The following is a 20,008-nucleotide window of genomic DNA, read 5'->3' on the forward strand; positions in this document are numbered from 1 at the left end:
GGCCTGTGAGAAGGGAATGTGAGAGGCTCGGTTCATTTAAAAACCGAATAATAAAGCTGACACATACTGCATTCTTGAATTAATCATCAAATTATCATTTTTCAACATTGTTGGCTTTCAGATGTTTCCTCCATCCAGTCATAATGTTAGAAACCGGGACCAACATCAATGTGCACCATTAAAAGACCATCAGAAAAAACACACTACAATGTGTTTTAGCATTAACTGTAATGTAGTTTAACCTTATTTGACAAGGAACGGCATTATATCGTGCACTTGTATTGTTCTTAAGCTTAAAAAAAGGCCAGGTAAGGACATAGTTAGGGTTCCACAGATGATGAAAGACCTTTGTGATGGCTGTAAAAGTCTCCTAAAAGCCAAAAATGCATGCTTTGAAAACAGAGAATGGTCTGTCAGAGGAGAGATTTATTTTGCTTTGAGTTGCCGTTGCACGCTGGGATTTTGATCATGTAATATTCAACATGGCTGTTTGAGTTTTACACCTTTTCTCACTTGCACCTTTAAATAATTGACAGCTCTATTTGCTTCAGTTATAATCTTTCATTTCTCACATTTATGAGTTTGAAAATTCTTGGTCAGGTTTATGTTTGAGCTTTGAGCTCAGACACCTGAGACCTCTCCGTGCTACATGGATATCTTCTCACTTCCTCCACAATGGAGAGAATTAAGCTTTCCTTATTCTACTCTCCCTTTAGGGAAGTTTACATTATCAGGATTTGTTGGTGCATTTCACAGTCCTTGCAGTGCAGCTGTTGGCTGGAATCTTTTGCAGTATTGCTGCAGTTTGATGTGTACTGTCAAAAACATAGATTGTGAGAGAGACACAGCCACACAGGAAACACTGACACACAGTCTGGTATTGTACTATATGTGGCCCTCACCTTTTAGTGCTGCACAATGATGATTGTTTATAACCATTTGAATCATTCAAGCCTGTAATTTAGCAGCATTTTGTATGATAAAGCACAACAAAGCAATTGTTGTCTTTTCCCCATAACTAGCACAAGTATTTAGTCAGATGGCACAGCAGCAGATAATGTTGAGGATGAGACTTATTTGTGGGACCCCGCAGCAAAATGATACGTTTTTAAAAAAAAGGTGCATCATCATCTGTGGACTACTGTATCAGATTCAAAGATGATGGCTCTAATGAAGTAGCTACTAATCACTGGCAGGCTGTTTTACAGCAGCAGTAGCACCGCAGGGCAAAACAAACCATCTGCACAGAATATGCCAGTGAATGGACGGAGGGCACAAAAGACTGCAGCACATACAGGGATAGGGAGTGTGGGCTAAAACATGTTCCTGTTCATTATGTTTGGTTCAGTCACAAGAAACCCGGGCGTATTTCCCCATTTAGTTGGATTTGTATGAACAAGTGGCATGAAAACAAGTTTGTTTCAAGGTGAGAAAGCAAAGCAGACTAACCACAGGACTTTGTGATAGCAGATATGTGATTTCGGTACAAATTCAAAAGCAATTCTACTATTAAATCCATCTGCTGATAGTGGACTGCTCAGGAAGCAATCATATGATATGATTATTACATTTATGCAAGATCAAGGTAGCCATATTAACACCCATGCATGTCAGCACATCACTTCTGAATTTTCTCATATATCTTATGTCAGAAAGTGAAAAGCAGTTATAATGGTGGGGCGCTTGTGTCCTACTATGAGTATTTTGGCAGTTCCTAATTAAACAGTAAGTGAATCATAGTAACTATTCCCCTGAAAAATTACAACACAAAATGCCTCTTTTTAGCTCTGTTTCTAATTGGCTGCATTTCTTATAAAACATATCCCTGGAGGTCTGAAGACATAATAAGTATTATTGTCCAGTTATATTCTGCGGTGTACCACTGTAGGATGTCACACACTTTAATGGTCTTAAAGGACTTCTTATTGCTTTGTTTGTTAAAATTAAGGCTAAACAGAATGATCTTGATCTTGATTTAGTTCCTATTGAAGTCTGAAATTTGTTGGCATTTTCACCACTGTCATCCAGGATAAAACTGTTCAAAATGAATACTGGATACGCCAAGGTTTTTATTGCTGTTTGCAAAGCTACAGTTTTTCACACTGACTCAATGGGTAGCCCCTCTTGCTATGATAAGGAGAACATAATCTCTTGGTGTAAACAAGTTCTCTGTTTTTCTTCCAGTCTCTGTCAGCAGCATGGGCCAGCATCTAGGAAAGAAGGAGTCGCCAACAGACAGCAAGGTAAGAGTCCTCACTGTAGGCGCTTATGTCTTTTTTCGTTTGTTTTTTTTTTTCATTTGGAATGATGACATCTCTGACTGTGTGCAAGCATTTTGATGTTTGTTACCTGAGAATGAAGCATGTGTAGGAGAATTTTCCTATAACCTTATCAGTGTGAACACTGGCCTTTATCAGCAGGACTTTGAACTTGGTTTTACACAAGCTGCCAGGCTCCTTCACTCATACTGATTTACTGAGCTGACCCCAGTTAGCACGTCTTGAATGTTGAATTTCTTGTATCATGTAACACAGCATGAAAGTAAAAGATTCAAATACCTCCACAGGTAGTGTATTTATCTCAAAGGTCTATGCATACAATCTTGATTTAGGTGATTTAATTTGTTTCTGAGCCACTTTCTGCGTACTCTCCTCCAGCGCTTCCAGGTTTTATGGTACCACACTGCCACAGGCAACACTTTATAAGCATCTCTCAAACATACTGAGAAACAGTTATCTATGAATAATGCACCTACAATGCAATAATCACTTCATATGGACATATTGTTTTGGAGAGTAGAGGAGGGATGGGGCAGAGATGACTTTGCAAATATTGAGTGGATCACTTTTCCTGCAAGTTTATATCTCCCCATTATTTTGACTGCTTTGGCCTGAAGTAAGGTAGAAAACAATCCACCTACTGACACATTTGGATAGTTAGCTTTTTAAAGTACTTCTGCATAGATGGAATTGCTGAAAATATTCCAGGATAATGTTTTGCACACTGCATTTTAAACACTTTACTGCAACCGTCAGCATCCCACTCTTAATTGAGCCATGTTGCCATGGCAATATTCGGAGCACAGTGAATCTCTGTGGCCCTTGTGCGCCGTCCTGTAATAACTCCTTGAAACCACAAGCCTCTCCGCAACAATGCTCCACGAGAGAACCCATTTGAACTGGAGAGAGTAAATAGATGATTGTGTGCATCTAGGCTGACACTAAAACCTCTCCAGGTACACATCTCATTTAACCATTAGCTTTGGCCCACTGATCATCAGGATACACCCACAAAGTTCATCTGTCTGACATTTGTGATTGACCATCCATATAGCACCAAATCACTATTTCCACTACAACAATGATTTGTCACCCTGGATCCTTGGAGTTTTTCCATTGAATAGAAGTGGTAGGGGTGAGATTGTATGTTTCAGAGCACTTACATTTTATATCGCTGTTGAGTCAGATGCTTAAAACAGTAAACTGGATTGCAGTCTCAGACAGAGAGACTCGCTGATGGATTGTGTTTGACTTTGTTCTGTCAGCAAGTGGGCAGAGCTGTTGGAACAAGAGCAGTTATTGCACTTGAAAGCATCAGGATGGATCAGTAAGTCTGCACTCTATGGTGGAGAAAAATAAACTGAATAAATCAGTGCCCGAGTATAAACAGAAAGTATGATCAGATATGAAACACTTGAAGAAGCAAGCAATTTTTTTTCACCTTTTATAATAAAGCAAGTTGTCAAATAACTCACAATAGGCTTTTTTAATTGGCTGGGAAGCAAGGTGCTGTGCTGTGCCCAAGGGCTAGTACTTGACTGAAATGTCTGTCTCTTATAGTGCTGTGATCAAATAGGGCAAATATGTTTGAGAGCTTTTTGGACTCTTTCTGCACCGTGAGTGCAGAAATTACAAGCCAGATGCTGTTCCTGTATGCCGAGTCTGGAGGAGGATGAGGCTTATACTGGAGCAGTAATGTAGTTTAATGACATCATGTAATTAACCCCGGCCTTGCTTAAGTTCTTTTTGTCGCAGCTTTTTGAAATTGCTGCAGATGTAATAAGTTTGGGCCATTATGGCTGAGGCTGCAATCAGATGTGAAGAGGTTGCCAGCTTGTTGTGTGCCGCCCTAACCCCAGACTGTGAGCAAGGAGGCGTAGATGGGGAAAAAAACAGAAATATGGAGGATAAAAGCGCTCTTCAATGTCAGCAATTGCAGCTTGGAGTGGCAGCATAAAACCTGCGGTCAGCCTGTGTGGTCTGGCTTGAGGCTGACTACCTGGCCATTGCCTGTAATAGGCGGAGAGATCATGACGGTGTGCAGGGAAGAGGGGAGCCCAAACCAGCAGGGCGGCTGATGGCTCAGCTCACAGATGATTTGTTTCCTTTGCCTGCAAAGCACATTCTGGCGAGAGAAGAGCAGGAGCTAGAGAAGTGGATTAATTTGTCAAGTGTGAAGCTGCCAGGAGAGGTGTTAGGGCAGCATGTCTCACTAAAGCTGCATTGTTTATTTAGCTCATAATTGCGCTGTATATCTCTCTAGGTCTGCCATTTGTTTTTCCCTTTCTTTCAGCTTGATTATCGTGACATTAAAGTCAATTTAGAGGTCTGACAAAACAGCCAGTTGTCATAGTGACTGTCAGGCAGGAACAGAGCGTGACAGAGTGAAGCAGGTTGGTGTTTAGATGCTGTCTGAGTCGTGATCTTTCTCCCAATCCCTTATCATTTCTGGAAGGGTGAAATGTACCCATATCTCCTTTGTCACACCTCAACAGCAGCTCTGAATAAATGTTCAGCCATCTGAAATGTTCACACAGCTGATATTTTACAGCCTTAAATCCCACTTGGATCATAGGGGTCATAGTGCACTTTTTTCCCCTCAGACTTTCTATTTCCTATTGATGCTGAACAATCAGAGAGAAATCCATTGCAAAAAATGGCACCATTTTCTCAATGAACAATAAACTCAAAAGATCAGAATACACTGCAGTCAGTGCATTTTCTCAACTTGAACTGCAAAACAACATGGCTCCTGCCGCATGATTAATATTGGTATAGCTATTAGCAGCGCTCTGCCCACCTACAGGCACAACCTACAGTTCGCAAGTCATTTCTAGAAATGCTGGAAACTAACTGAAGGAAAGTAGATAAGGCACACTGAGTAAAGTGGGGCACAACAAAGAGCAAGAAAAAAATAAGACATTGTAGCAGCTCAAGTTGTAATGAGACTTCTAATTAAAATCTGTCAAAAAAGGTCAAAATGCTGTAAATAATCATATTAAGGTGCTGCAGTATAAAAATCAGGCACAAAGTAGCAAATGAAAGAAGGACTGGCAAAGTCCTTTAACTGAAACTTCTAAATTGAAGACTGAAGTCTCCAGATGAGGGAGCTTGAGGCTCAGCTTGCAGCTCTACCACTGTATCCAATTAGATCACCCTACGTAGTGTGACCAGCCCTACAGGCTTGTCCCTGTTCCTGCTCTTCCTCTGTTTGACATCTGTCCACATCCGAGTCTTAATTACACTTTACTCATCCCCAGTCTGATCTGATTTGTACTCTGAGAGAACCATTGTTGGGCTCACAGTCTGAAGTGTTGTAGCCACAATATCACTGGATATCACTGTTTGGTGAAAAAGTGATATGCACTTCAGCTTACTGGTCATGTTTTGACTCTATATTAAGTTGGGGTTTTGAGTTATTGGACCAAAACAATTGTGGTAAATTATGTGGTATGGTTTCACTTCCATCACATATTACAGGATGTTTGAAATTATTACTATTATTCTATTATTCATTATTGTATTATTCTCTTCTTTTTTATGAAAAAGTCTATGGAATCCCCTGAATATCATATTTTCTTTTCTGTGCTTAAGAAAGGCCTTAACTATAGCACTGCTTGTTTTCTGAATGCTATTCCATCATCAAGTTTGGCCTGCATTAGATAAATCAAATCAGTCCCTCACAGCACTAAATAATCGATGAAGGTTAGAGATATTCGACTTGACGTTTAATGAAAATTAAAATCTAAAGCTGGCCTTTTAAAAGTAGAGCTCCAGAGACTCTCCTGTGTCTTTTTTCTCTGTTAGTGAACAGGTGAGATGAAATGGGCATGTTCCATTTGTCTTCCATCTCCATCTGAAGTGTGGACAGGATGAAACACTGAAGCACAGATAGGAAGAGGGGGCTTGGATTCTTTTGAAAGTCTCAAATCAGTCAAGCCCTGAGAGGTGCTCAAATGGCTGCACTCTACTTCCCTTCCTCACTACTCATCGTAAGGAGTACTTAGGCACATTGAACCCCATCCAGTACCCGAGTGCTGAGTGGAGATCAGAGGGCCGAGCGGAGCTGAAGCGACAACCACAAGTCTGAGACGGCCATCAAATAATAATTCAATAATGTTCTAGCAGTATCATTTGAAACAGCGACGCAACTTTGGAGAAAATAATGTTTTTGTAATGTAAGTGGTTAGCCTATAACTAATGAAGTCTAGGTTGCTAATAGCATGCTTGGAATACATGCTCGGTTACCACTGTAGGTGGTAAGCTAGTTAGCCAGACAAACTAATGATCACAACTTAGTCTTAGAGCAGACAAACACACCCTTTAATCGACTGCATACACCTTTGCTGTTGTGTTTTTGGTTTTTGGAAAGAATAAGAAGATCACCTTCTAAAGTGCTTAATTAAAGAGTATCACAGCCCATTGCACACCACTTCAACATGTGGAGAAGTGCACATCTTGAAAGCCCTTTTTACAGTTTATAACCTATGATAAGGTGATCACTGTTTAGAGGAAGTAGCATTAAGGCAGTTAACAAATCCCCAATTCAAGTGAGGAAGTGGAAGTTATCTCACTCACATCACTAAAGGAACAAACAACATCCAGCAGCCATTAGAGGAGCAGCATCTTAAGATACTTAGAAATTGGCTGTAATATCTTACTGTAGGCGTTACTGGACAGGTGTAGGCGATATGAGGGGCGGTGCTGTCCCCTCTGTTAGGAAAATGACCAAAATGCAGTTAGATTGCATCCGCTTTGTTCGGGGCCAATTAGATGTTGTGTCTTTTCTATGCACACATTTATTTAGTGGAGACAGTGAACGCAATGCTGTCGCACACATTCATTACACCCGTAATGCCGGGGGGCAAACGCTGGAGGCTGTGAAATACTGTGATATGTCAATTCTCTGAGAAGACTGAGAAATTGTGTGTGTCTGCTTATCTCTTGCTCTCTGTTTGGACACAACTGACAAATTTGAGAAATAAGCACATGATTAAAAAAACAATCACAAACAGCACAATTTCTAATAATTGCTTATATAGTGGATTTCATCATATTGAGGGAAAATTGAAACTCCGAGAGAACAGCAGGGAAATCAATGGATTGGCAAGCATGTGATCTATATTTTATCATCTATCAGATATATCATTTATATCATTTATAATAGATTATCAGTGTGCTTTCTGGACAGATTTCCCCCCAGTGAGCAGAGAAAATAGGGCAGATACTAAAACTATGGGGGTTGGGGGTTGGGATGGTTCTCCCATTGGGCCAACCGACTGTTAAAAATTAACAAATCGCCCCATGTGTGAGAGCTCATTCACCTGCATCTTGTCATCTGGGTGCAACCTGGAAATTTAAGGGAAGAGATTATGTATGTATATGTCATTGTGTTCGGCAATTGGCAAGCTAAAATGTCACCAGATGATGGCAGAGAATAGCAACTCTCTGGAAAACATGAATAATTGGCAAGTGTGATCCAAAACGAGCTGCTGTCCTGATCTCCTTTTTCATGACCCAGGGTTGGGTGATGCCTCACCGCCACCTGCACAACCTCAATGTAAGCCCTGCTCAACAACAGCTATGTTTAATAAGCCACCGGCAGCGAGTCAGTGTGAAGTCACACTGACAGCTGCTTCAGAAGGACGGCGTCAAGCTGCTGCTCCGGTCCACCCAGGAAAAATGGCCAACATATTTTTTCTCTTCTATTTTCTCCCAACACCCTATGTGGTAATAATGAGGGCCAGATACAGTGGAGGAGAATAGTGTGATAATTCTTGTTGCTCCAAGCTAATGGGATTTCTTTTTAAGGTGTATAATACTGTATGGATGTGTCAAATTGCTATTTCTGACTCTATTTTCATGTTGGTGCAGAGCACAGTGTCGCTGCAGTGAGCAGGTAATTTCCTGGAGCGCACTGAGATAATTTCCTGGACTGCACCAGTTTGCCATCTTGGTTACTCGCCTTGTGCCCCAGTTTGAGAAGAGGCATGGTAGAGGGTGTGGTGCCTCCACCTGTAATATAAGATAATGTATTCTTTCTGAAAATCCAAGTGCAAAAATAGCAAAACATACACTTTTGACCTGCTGCACTGCATAGGGAGGACTGAGCTTTGAACTTCATCTAATATGCGTTAGTGTGCATATTAAGTAAAATTACACACACAAAGGAACAAAATGCTGTTCAGTTTAAGTTTCATTTATGTGAGGATACAAATTGTTCTTCTTTAAAATTCAAACATCCCCCAAAGCTCAGTATTTGCAAATTTAGTCCTATGACTTGCCAAAGCATCCAAAGATATCAGTTCAACACACATGCAGTCACCAGTGGCTCAGCTCCTGGAATGTGGATTTGTTGTTTGCATTGCAATTTTTTCACGCTTACAAAATGTGAAAGGCTCGCAGAGATAGAGAAGACAGCTGTGTCTATGCGTGTGGGTGTGCGTAGACAAAATACAACAAAGGTTGAAGACTGAGTGCTTTAATGATGGGAACAAAATGTTGATGTGCCAGACTGTGGGAATGCAATGATAATAATATCATTGGTTGAGGGACTTCAGACAAGCCCTGGGCACCTGATGAATTAAATGATAATGTCTATCATTTCACAGTTTCTCAGATGCTGCAGGTCAGGGCCTTTTTTTTTTATTATTATTATCATGTATGCAAGCAACAGAGGTGTAACTGGCATGGAGTTTGTTTGCAATCACTTTCCAGTTCAGCACTTGGGTACTGAATTCATCATATGATTACTCTGATGTAACCAGAAGAGAATTTCCTTTCTGCTCTCATTTGATTTTCTTTATGTTGCCATTTCAGCCAATTTCCTATTACATCATCCATATGTATATGTTTTAAATGTGTTAGATTCTTGGTAATATCACATGTTTATTGGCACTAGAGACAATGAGGATTTTATGCCAATAAAACGAACCTATTTAAAAATGTGCATTTATAATGGCAGATGTACATGTGATTAATCATCTCACCAACTGGGAGCTGCTCTCAAGTTTTATTTTCCTACTTTCAATTTCTCTAAAAGTCTAAATATTCATGAGTAAATAAGAAATGGTCAAAAACGCCTATAAGTATTTATTTATTGACAGTAAAAAATGAAGAAACTTAATGTTTTTTCCTACTTCAAACCAGTGGAAAGAACACAGAAAAAAAAAACCATCTCCCAAATGAAATAACCTAAATGTGTGTTAATCTAGGATCCCATCATTTGCTTAATTTGTTTACATAATTGAGAAAAAGCATTTTGTTGACCCTGATGTGATTTGCATCGGTGAGTGCTGCCTCACCATAGCTGTCCACCCCCCCCACCTCAGCTGACAGGACTGTGTCGTGAGCTGCAATTCTCAGTACGCTCATTTTGCGGTGAGCAGTGTGCCCACAGTTTTCGAATGCCTGTGTTGAGTCCCCATGTTGGCAAACCCACTCAGAAGTGGAAACTGGGGATCTGCATTGTCATCAGGGAGGAGGAGGGAGTCGATAAGAGGATTTATAAAACTTGAGGATTATCAAATGCAGAGATTTAGTTCACTCGGAGCTGCTAAATAGAGACGAGCAACAGAATCGAACTGTATTTGTTGCATTAGTATGTCGTCATTCTGTCATATCGTCACCATCTTTACTCAATATTATCTTCCCGTCTGTAGCCAGCTATAGTGACAGCAGCAAAAGTTGAAATGCCCGAATGGCAAAATCTACCAAGAAAGTACGTGCATCAACATAGAAGTGAGGGATTTTAATAGACAACAGCCTGTTGGAACTGATTCTGGGTGTTTTCAGATTTTTCTTTTCTTCTACAAGCAACAATGGGGATTTCAGACAGATGTGATCATGGTGCAAAACATGTTGATTTAAATGACAGAATTTGAACCAATACCTGTACCAGTCAGCCCCTGAAGGAGAGATCCACAGCTCTTAGACACAAGGGACTAGTTAGTCACAGCACCAACAACGGCCATCATCTGGTTTGAATTTCCCATTTCGATTGCTTATTTCCATTCACTGCACATGCTTACAGCAGCCTATTAACCTCAAGGGCTCGAGATGGCAATTCAAAGGATAGATTTACTTGTTTAGTATTAACAGACTTTTACACAAATGGATTATTTGCACTTGTCCATAAAATATTTATGAAAAATAAATAGTCTAACATTTAAAAACAAATGTTCACTCATTTTACAGATTGTACAATGTCCAAAATTCAGATGAATATGACTGATGAAACATATAGACTTTAGAAATGGAGTAAATCTCACTATGCAATTTGAAAAATTACAGCACCTTCCTTTGCTATAATTATAAAGCCCAAAAGCTCTCTGTCTCTCTGTTGGTCTCTGTCTTTGCTCTGTTGCCATGGCACCTCAGCGTCTCACCTCCTCAATCTGTTTTTGTGTTGCTATTAAAGGCTTCATCACCTGAACCCTTGGCAGCGCCGACAGCAGCAGCAGCAGCAGCAGAAGAACCTGAATCACAAGATGAAGTCTTTGGTAAGAGGTCAAACCACATATACTGTATACTTTTAACTGTTTGAATAATGAATAAAAGAGAGTTAGAAGTGAGCATAATCAGGGGACTCCGCCATTACTGAGCAGACTAAAGAAACTGTAGCACCGTCAATAGTCTCCTCTACTGCCAAAGTGTGTCTTTTCCTCACCTTTTCAGTATGCACTTCTGTTAGTGTTTCACCTGCGAAATGTTGTGTAAGGGCTGCTGAGGTATTATACTGTCAGTGGAGGCTGGAAGGACAGCCATAAATCCACATTGTCTCCTTTAGCTCCATTATCTTCACTCAGTATTTCTCTTTTTTTGCTCACAATGAAAGGCCTCTGCTTCACAACACTGGCTCAGAAGCTCCTAATCCTGCGGCATTACATATGTTTGAAGTCCGCAGCCTGGCAGTTACAGATGAATGAAACTTGGTGGTTTGAGAAAGCCAACCAAAAATGCAACAATTTCAGGAGTCGGTGTTCTGTGCACCCCAGTTTCTTTTTTTCATGGTGCCACTAGTAGTTTTTCCTCAGTCATTTAGGGTGATTTAGAAAGGGCCTTTGTAATACTGCAACTCTGCAGATGAGGGCAGAGTTTGGTGCAAACAACAAATAGGGCATTTGTTGGCTGCCAACAAGTAGATTGATTGCTATAGCAAATGCGTATCCAGAGGCCAGAAGAAAATTGCAGTTGTTAGTGCAAATATTCTGAATTCTTTTTCTTTTAATGAGGCAACAGCTCTGATTTAACTGGAAACAAAGGCTAATCACATTGGATTTTCTGATGGCATACATGCTGTAATTTAAGCACACTGCATGCATAAAACATCAAGCCATATAGGATAATATAACAGATTTAGTTTATGAGACCTTTCTCTTGACATCAACATCCCCAATGTCTTTTTTTTTTTTTTTTTTTGCCACAATGAATGAAACCACTTGTGTCCGAGGCTTCCTGTTGGCTCTTGTCAGCTTTGATGATAGAAGCTGAGTGAAGATGCAGCCTCAGGCACCACCCAGGGTGAAGGAAATTATTATTTTTTTTCTCACATACAATGTGCTGTGGACAAATGCTCACAGCCAAACATCACTGACTTACATTGAGTTTGATACTTGTAGCTGCCTGTTAGCACTCGGTCGTTTGGCAGAAAAGTAATCACACAAAGTAATGAGGAGTGGTATAGCTTTCAGAGAGGGAAAGTTGGTTGTTCCTTTTGCAAGAGAAGAAAACCCTCAAGACATTGCCCACATTTGTCTAGGAAGAGGGCCGAACATTCATTAGACAGGGAATGGAAGACAAGCGCAGCCTGTTTTCTCCCTTCTGTGTCAGTCTCGATTGTTTTCAGGGTGAGCTGAGGTGAAAAGCAAGAGAGGGGAAGGATTTGGCCATGCGTACCGACTAAAGTAGCTACAGCACAAGAGATAATGGTGTAAATGGCTGATTCCTGAACATCGTTTGGATTGACTCTACTACCATCCAAAAATTAGCCAGTATACAGAGCCTTTTAATAGACAATTTGAGGGGTTTAAATATCCAAAAAATTACAATGGTTTCCTTCTTCACAGAGTAGAACCGCCTCTGAACCATCAGAGGCAGATAAAATGTCATCTCATCCATCCTTTTGCTTCCCCTATCACCATTACTAGTACTGCTTTTACCACTACTATCACTCAGGAATGCCAAGATGGATTTGGGGGACATTCCAGATATTTCTCCCGTTACAATGGAGATGCAAATTTCAACAGATCTCTTCAGTAGAAAATATTCCTTTGCGAACTGTAGACAGTGTATTCTGTGAATGATATATTCATCTGCATTGTGAGAGTCAGACAAGGTGCTAAATTTTAAATGTTGGAGAATCACAAGCACAAGCTGAGAGTGTGTTTATACTAATTACAAACAGAGCTTGTTCAATGGTACAGTATGTGAATGAAAATGAAATGAATACTAGGTACTCCACGATGCAGGGTGAAAAATACAGCAGAGCAAAATCAGAAGTTACTTACAGATACAGTTACAGATATTTGCAAAAAAATTACAAGTTTCATGCAAAAATGTGGTAGTAGTGCATCATTTTAAGATCAGAAGTGAATAAAACTGCAACAGATATGTTGCAAGTCCAGACTAAAATATGACAATTACAGTAATACGATACAAGGCTTGAAATGATCCACCGTCAACTATGGTCTGAATTTTCTTTCTTTTTTATGATTCAGTTGGCATACTTTTCTATACTGTGTTTGTGAACTATATTACTGATCATATTATTCAGTGGCTGGGGAAGAGGCTCACAACGGATGGGAGCACAAACACTAACAGACTGATTTTCGAAGGTCAGTATTGACCTAAAATTATGCAAAACCAATTTCTCAGCCTAGCTGCACTGTGTTTGTCTGTGCGTGTGCATGCATGCATCTGTGATTGAATGCGTGTGTGTGTCTGTAATCGTGCCTCCTTGTGCATGTGCAGAGGGAAACTACCAGAAAGCCACCACTGATGCTTTATTATCAGCTGGAAAGTTATACCTCGCAGAAGTTTCGTCAGATTGATCCGTTAGCTACTCGATATGCTCCTTGTCCTACAGCTAATTAATGTCCCGTGTGTTTAACACTTGTCATTGATCAGCATGGAGCAGACTGAGAGGATCCACCACTGACACAAGTGATACTTCAAAGAAGCCACCCACACAACACACAGTTCCGTCACTGTTCGCTTAGACACAGTATCTCATACACAGTAAGTTGCTGTACTCGGAACCAGGCTTGCATCATAACATTATGTCCTCACACTAGTATCCTGGTTGACCTCAGCTTCCTCACACCGATGCTTCTGGAAGCTCATGACGGGACCGCGAATGAATCAGGATGCAGATTTAAGTGGCGACCTCTTTGAAATGGGAGGTAAGCAGCAGGCTAAAACATGGTCTGACTGCAGTTTCTGCCTTGCTCATTCACAGGAGTATTCTTCAAAGTGAACATTATTGAGCTGTTCCTGCACCATCAAGAGAAATAATTAGCTTGACATTAGATTGATTAATGGGGTAAATGAAAACCATGTGTGAGAAGATGTATAAAAGCTTAGAGGCTGAATTTAAAGAACACTTTGTCTTATTTAAGGTTTATTGGATGGGTAAGTGGAAATCAAAGCTGTATGATAGTGTGTGTTTTGTGTGATACTGTTCAAAAGGCTGCTTCAGAGCCCCTCAGTACAGATTATACTTAATGTTTAACTGGTTCTCTGCTCAGTCAGCACTGCTTTCTGATGGTGTGTAAAAATCCCATTTTCTTATCAGTTCCTAACTCTTACTGAGGGAACATGGCCGTTAGGATACATTTAAAGCCTGCCTCTTCCCTGTGCACTAAGGCTGAACTAATATAGCACCATTAGGTTGATTCAGGGTGCGGGCAGAAGAAAATAAAAGGAATTTCCACCAAATTGGCACGGTGTGAGTGGTTTATGACGGGCAGGTTAGCTGTGCTTTATTGGAGCCTGTTTTGGTGTAGTTCTCATCAGCAGGCGTCATGACTCATGCCGGCCTGTCCAGCGTCTGGGGATGTCTCCATGCAGCACTTCCTGTTTGCACTGCTTTTCCGATGAAGGGCAAACACCACCATCAGCTGGGTGGCTGTTAAAAGCCCATTACGGCTCCATTACCTGGCCCAGGCTGCAGCAGGCCCTCGCTCAGCAAAACAGACCCCCTCTATCTGTCTGTCTGCCTGTTCCGTCCTGACTCTGTCTGGGTCACCGTTTCTTCATCATCACCGGGTGATCTGAAGAGAAATGAACAGTTAGCGGCAGATAGAAGGCTCAGAAGAGCCAGAAAAAAGTGTGATTTGACTTAACCATGGCCTGGCCAGCCTTTTCATAGCAAGAGAGTTTAAAGGGACATGCAGGTAGTTTTGCATGTTTGAGCCCATTACTATAAGAGCAGAACATACATGATTATATGTTTTGACCCTTTAAAGATCAGGGAGTTCTGCCACTTAGGGACGAAAGACAAAACCAAGTGCGTTTCAGAGCAGCTCCAGATAAGCACACTTTCTTGAAGTAAAGTTGTTAAAGCTGATTTCACACAAATGTTACATGAGTGCATGCATTACTTGAGGTAGTACTTACGATGAAGTGCTGCACGTAATCCCATGAAGCAGCTGCCTAGAGTGCTATAGACTACAATGGAATCTAAACAAGCTCAATATTCATTTCCTTACCAGGTATCTTCTCTGAAATTGCTACCCTTAAAAGCTTGTTCTTTTTTCTCCATTCCTCATTAAAGTGAAATTTGTGCCATCATAACTTCTGCCTCCTGTTAACGCCAGGATCCCCCTTGGATGCGACATGTTGCTTTGTTTCTGTGCAATGTCAAACTTTCATATTTGGTGTGAAAGTCCTGTAAAGGTTTCTTAAAAGTGAAGTAATCCTTTGAAAAACTCGATCATGAAAAATTGTCCCCGCAATGATTCAGTTATTGCTTGATAAAGCTACAGATGTCAAGGGACGCTTTAGAAAATGATTTGCAGTAATGCAAAGCCTTTGTGAAATGGTATGGGCCTGTTAAACTGAGTTCATTCACTCACTGTCTTGAGGCTGTCAAGTTTATACAAAGAGAAAACAAGGATGCAATTTTAAGGGTTTTGGCTCTTTCTCCGGAGCTATTGACCTGAAAAGATAAGTTCCTCCTTGTAATAAGCTTGTTTTTGTGCTTCAGTCTCTTCCTACCCCCACACTCATGAAGAGGGTTTTAATGAGACCAATCAACATGGGTTATCTAAGCTCTTACATTGCAGGTCAATCTGTTCTCAAGCTGAAGAGTTGGTTGTACAGAAAACAAAAAGTTTTCAAAGTCAGAGAACAGGATACTAGATGAGCTGCAGTAGCATGGTAGCAATGCAAAGTAGAAATGCATGTCTTAATATTCCTATATTTTAGAATAAATCTCAGCACTCAAAGGCTGTCTTTTTCCTGTTGTTGTTACCATTGTACATTTAAATCCTCTCAAAATCACGTATTACTTCATCATGAGGATGAGAGAAACAAGCCCAGAGGGCATCTTCTTTAGCCTCACATCACATAATCTGCACGAAGAAACTGTCTATGAAGAACTTCTCCTTTCTGCTGGAGACTTTGTCTGGGAAGGACTGTGTAATGAGGCTGCTGGCAAAGATGATGCAGTAATACTCTCTGGCAATAACCGCAGCATAGTGTAGAAATCCTCCACCCAGCAGTTAATGAATGTAGGAAAAATGCATGTAATCAATTGGGTTCATGATATAAGAGTACAATTTACTTACTTTACTAAGGCTGTGCTAAAATATTCTATTAAGATTTAGACTGAAGGGCAATAATTAACCACATGAAAGGCACAAAGCTGTTACTTAACATCTTCAAACATTTTCACACAGAAGCTCATCAATACTAAAAGCTTTTCTCACTTTTAAAGTCTCAGTTGCTTTTGAGTTTCTTTTCTACACAAATCTCTACTGAAAAATCCATTTATTTAAGAGCCTAGTTATAAAAGCTAGACGCAAAACAAGCAATATTGAGTTAAAATGTATACTATATGTTGTTACTAGCTGTGGCCAGCGGCTCAATAATTTGCTCTGTTTTTGGATGGGCGGTTGGTTGGTTTTTGCTCTTGGAGGCTGAAATTTGACATGGAGGTCAAGCATGTGTGTGTTTGTGAGACAGTGTGTTCTGTGTTCATGCCGATTGGCACAAAGAGGGCGAGGCAGGGGAGATGCCTATTGCAAAAATGGTGCATAACTTCCAAATGGATGCACAGACTTGCACAATATTTTGTGGAAAGATTGGTCATGATCCAGAGAACAACTGATTACATGCTAAGCTGTAGAAGGTTTTGTGAGGGTGTGTGTGTGTGTGTGTGTGTGTGTGTGTATATGTCTTATATATATATTTATATCTTATATAGTTAGGAGAGATCATTTTGTTTTTTTACCATCGTTGTAAAGATATTCCTGTGTTGAGAGAACATTTTGAGAACATTTTGTCCTCACAACGTCAAAGGGCCATTCAAGGTTTTAAGGTTAGGTTAGGTGAAGGTTAGGTTTAGGTGCTGTTAAGTGCTGTGTGGTAGTAGCTATTAAGAGTTCATGCTTGTTAACCTCTGTATAAAACTTTTAAAATGAGGAGTTTAATTGAAAATGTTTGTTCTCTGCATGACAGGAAATGCACACATGCTTCAGCTTGTCTCCCCCACATCTCATCCATTTCCTATGAAATCTGATTTGATTCCTTCCTGAGAAAAGCAGACTGCGCCAGCAATGATGAAAAGTACCACATAGAGAGAAACTGACAGAATGACAAAAGTAATTTTCAACTTTATTGTCATTTCATCGATAATATTACAATTGGACTGTGATATAATGAAAATCATGAGGATTATGACTTTAATACCCCAAACTATACGAATCAGATTGTGACTTCTAACAGTTTATGGGTGGATAATATCTTAGACTGATACAACAAAACAGCATCAGGGGATCTGCATTATAAGAATAGCTTGGGAGCCTTTTGATGTACAATTACAACACCCAATAAAAATGGCTAATAGCTAGTGTTTTATCAGAATTCTGAAAATTTTCCACACATAGTTGCACTCCACAACCCCCTGAAAGTGCAAGTGACAGATAATTGGATGTTCTTCCTCAGTCAATAGAGGCTCAATATATCTTTGATAGCATTTGAAACTAAAATAAAACATGATGAAGAGAGAGTGTCCGCTGAAGAACAGTTTTCGTTTCAGATGGATTCCTTCTCGGGGTCACACTTGAGCCACTGTCAAGGAAATTGAACGATATTGGTGTGAGCCAGTTATCACTTAATTCATACACTATGTGCTTCTCCTCTAATTGCTTTAGGGACCTACTGGCTTCTCGTGAAGTCTTAAGGGTGGAACAGGCTGTTTCATTGATTGCATTGATTTGGTCCGAGGCTGGCGGGGTTAGTCAGAGTGCTCCTCTTTCCTGCTGGCCTAGAGGAGTGGGGGGTGGAGGGTGTTTGGTTCTAAGACTCCCCACCTGTCTGTTCACTCGTTACTAACTCTGGAGAGAAGCTTCTGAAAACACAGATCAACCTGTAATGAAAGAAAGAACACCACAACACGCCCTTTAGAAATCAGATTTCTCTCTGTGAATATTTAATATCTGGTTTAAGGATGAAGAGCCGGATGATGGAGGTAATGCAACATTGTGAGAGCACACAGCTCTCCCACAACCGCGGAGCTCCCTCTGCTTTCTTCAGTAATGATTTTCTTCACTTTGCTGGTTTTACTGTTTGCTGTAAACACTGAGTGTAATATTTTTTCAGTGGATGAAAAAGTAGAAGGAGAAAACTTTTTCGTGTTGTATGGATTTTGGCTCTGGACACAAATATTCCATGGTTCCAGCCAAAAGTCGTTTAAGATTATGCAACCTAACATTGTAACAGGTCTGTCACGCCTTCATAAAACCAAAATATCTTTCAGTTTTGGAATAATCTTATGGAACTGGCATTAGTTAATTTACACAGTCCCTAATTCACGGTTAGAGGACAGTTCAAAGTGCTTTATGTAATGGTTTAAAGTCAAACATAAAAAATAAAACAAGCATAAAAAATAAAATGACAAAATCCAGATTAAAATGTTCAGTCAATGGAGAATATAAAAGCATTTAACCTGGATTTAAAGGATGTCAAAGTCAGGTCAAGTTTTATATCATCTGTAAGTTTGTGTCTGTGATGTGAGGCCATACCAGTCTGCGTCACCCATAGGAAAGGAAAGTCACTACCACAGTTTAGACCTGTATGTAGATATTATTATAAAAAAAAAAAAAAAAGGCTGCAATTTTAACACGTGCTCCCCCTGCAGGCAGTGACTGCAGCATTTGTTTTTCCAAATGCTTTTTCCTTGTGTCTTTTACATTAAGCACATTGTGTCACTTCAACCTCCAAGAGATACTAAACACTGCAACAGAAAGACAGTTTAACTTGACATCACAGAAGCGTTAAATGTCTTTTAAGAGCCAACTTATTGTCTATAATTAAACCTGCATTTAATAATTTTTGTTCACTGGGGAGCAGCGGAAATACGCTGTGCAGACAAAATGAACATATTTACTCTCTCTTTTAGCTCCTGTTTTTAGTCCCCACTATAGAAGCTAGATGTTGCATTGTGTTCACCGGCTAGTCACCTGGTACCTGCTGCTTTAAATAAGTCTGACGAGAGCGATTAGACTGCACCAAAGTAGTAAGACCAAAACAATCAGCTGAAAGATGCTAAAACGTGATGAAGGTAATTGCAGAGTCTGTGATGCTGTTTGTCTAAACAACATGTGTGCAAATGATTCAAATATGACCGCGTTAAGATACAGTATATTAAAGGTGGATTGTACTGTTCATATTTATGCTTTTGATCATCAGTTGATTTTAATGTTCAATAGATCTCATTTTATTTTAAATATTGAAGCTTTCAGGCTAGCACGAGCAAATCAAAATATTACTTACTGTACATATCCTCTCTACCTGCTGTCACCCTTTGTCTGCCATCCATTATACCCTCAAAATCCAATGGTCATCATTCACATCTGTGTGTACATACTGAATATTCTCACCGAGATTGTGTAAGCACTGCTGACTGTGCATACAGCACTGTACTGAGAATATGCATGAGCTTGTTCCTCTGCTGTGAATTTGTCAGCCGTACACATATTAAAGTGCAGTGGCTTAGTCATTTGTCTCCGTGGCGGAGGCTGACACTGGCTGGTACGGGCCCTGGCACTGCCAACATGAAGCACCTCCTCTCCCCTGAAAAGCTCTGATTGTGAAAGGGCACCATCCATCACTGGACCAGTGTTCTTTGGTTTGACACCATTGTTCAGATTCTCCCTTTCTGTCCCCTCTCACCTCACTTTCTCGCCTCTGATCTCTTTCTCGTTCTGTCAGGGTTTTTTCTCTCCCTCACAGATGGATGAATTCATTTCAAGATCACTCAAAATCGCTTTAACGTGTACTGCCAGCAAATTGTTGCCTGCGATCATCCAAATGTGATCCTGTTCACACATGCATGTTCATTCCCTCGTATCTGCAGCTTTTCCCAGTTGATTCCATGGAGACATACACCCTCTAGCTGTGCATTCTGTGTCTGTATGTGTGTGTGTCATGTTGTAAGAGCTTGCGCCCCAGTGTTGCCATGAGTTCAGTAGACCACGTCATCTGGCCTCGACCATCTGGCAGGA

The 20,008-nt window shown here is 40.4% G+C and overlaps 1 protein-coding gene across 1 annotated transcript in view; it reads left to right on the top strand.

Annotated features, from left to right (window-relative positions):
* Positions 1–20,008, top strand: part of mbpb (myelin basic protein b) — a 38,552-nt gene that overhangs the window by 7,724 nt on the left and 10,820 nt on the right. Inside the window, exons 2-3 of the mRNA XM_070835425.1 lie at positions 2,185–2,243; positions 10,699–10,780. Of these exons, the coding sequence (XP_070691526.1) occupies positions 2,199–2,243; positions 10,699–10,780 (127 nt within the window). The 5' untranslated portion in view covers positions 2,185–2,198. The remainder of the gene's footprint in view (positions 1–2,184; positions 2,244–10,698; positions 10,781–20,008) is intronic.

Source organism: Pempheris klunzingeri, chromosome 8, assembly GCF_042242105.1.
Source record: "Pempheris klunzingeri isolate RE-2024b chromosome 8, fPemKlu1.hap1, whole genome shotgun sequence".
Classification (NCBI taxonomy): domain Eukaryota; kingdom Metazoa; phylum Chordata; class Actinopteri; order Acropomatiformes; family Pempheridae; genus Pempheris; species Pempheris klunzingeri.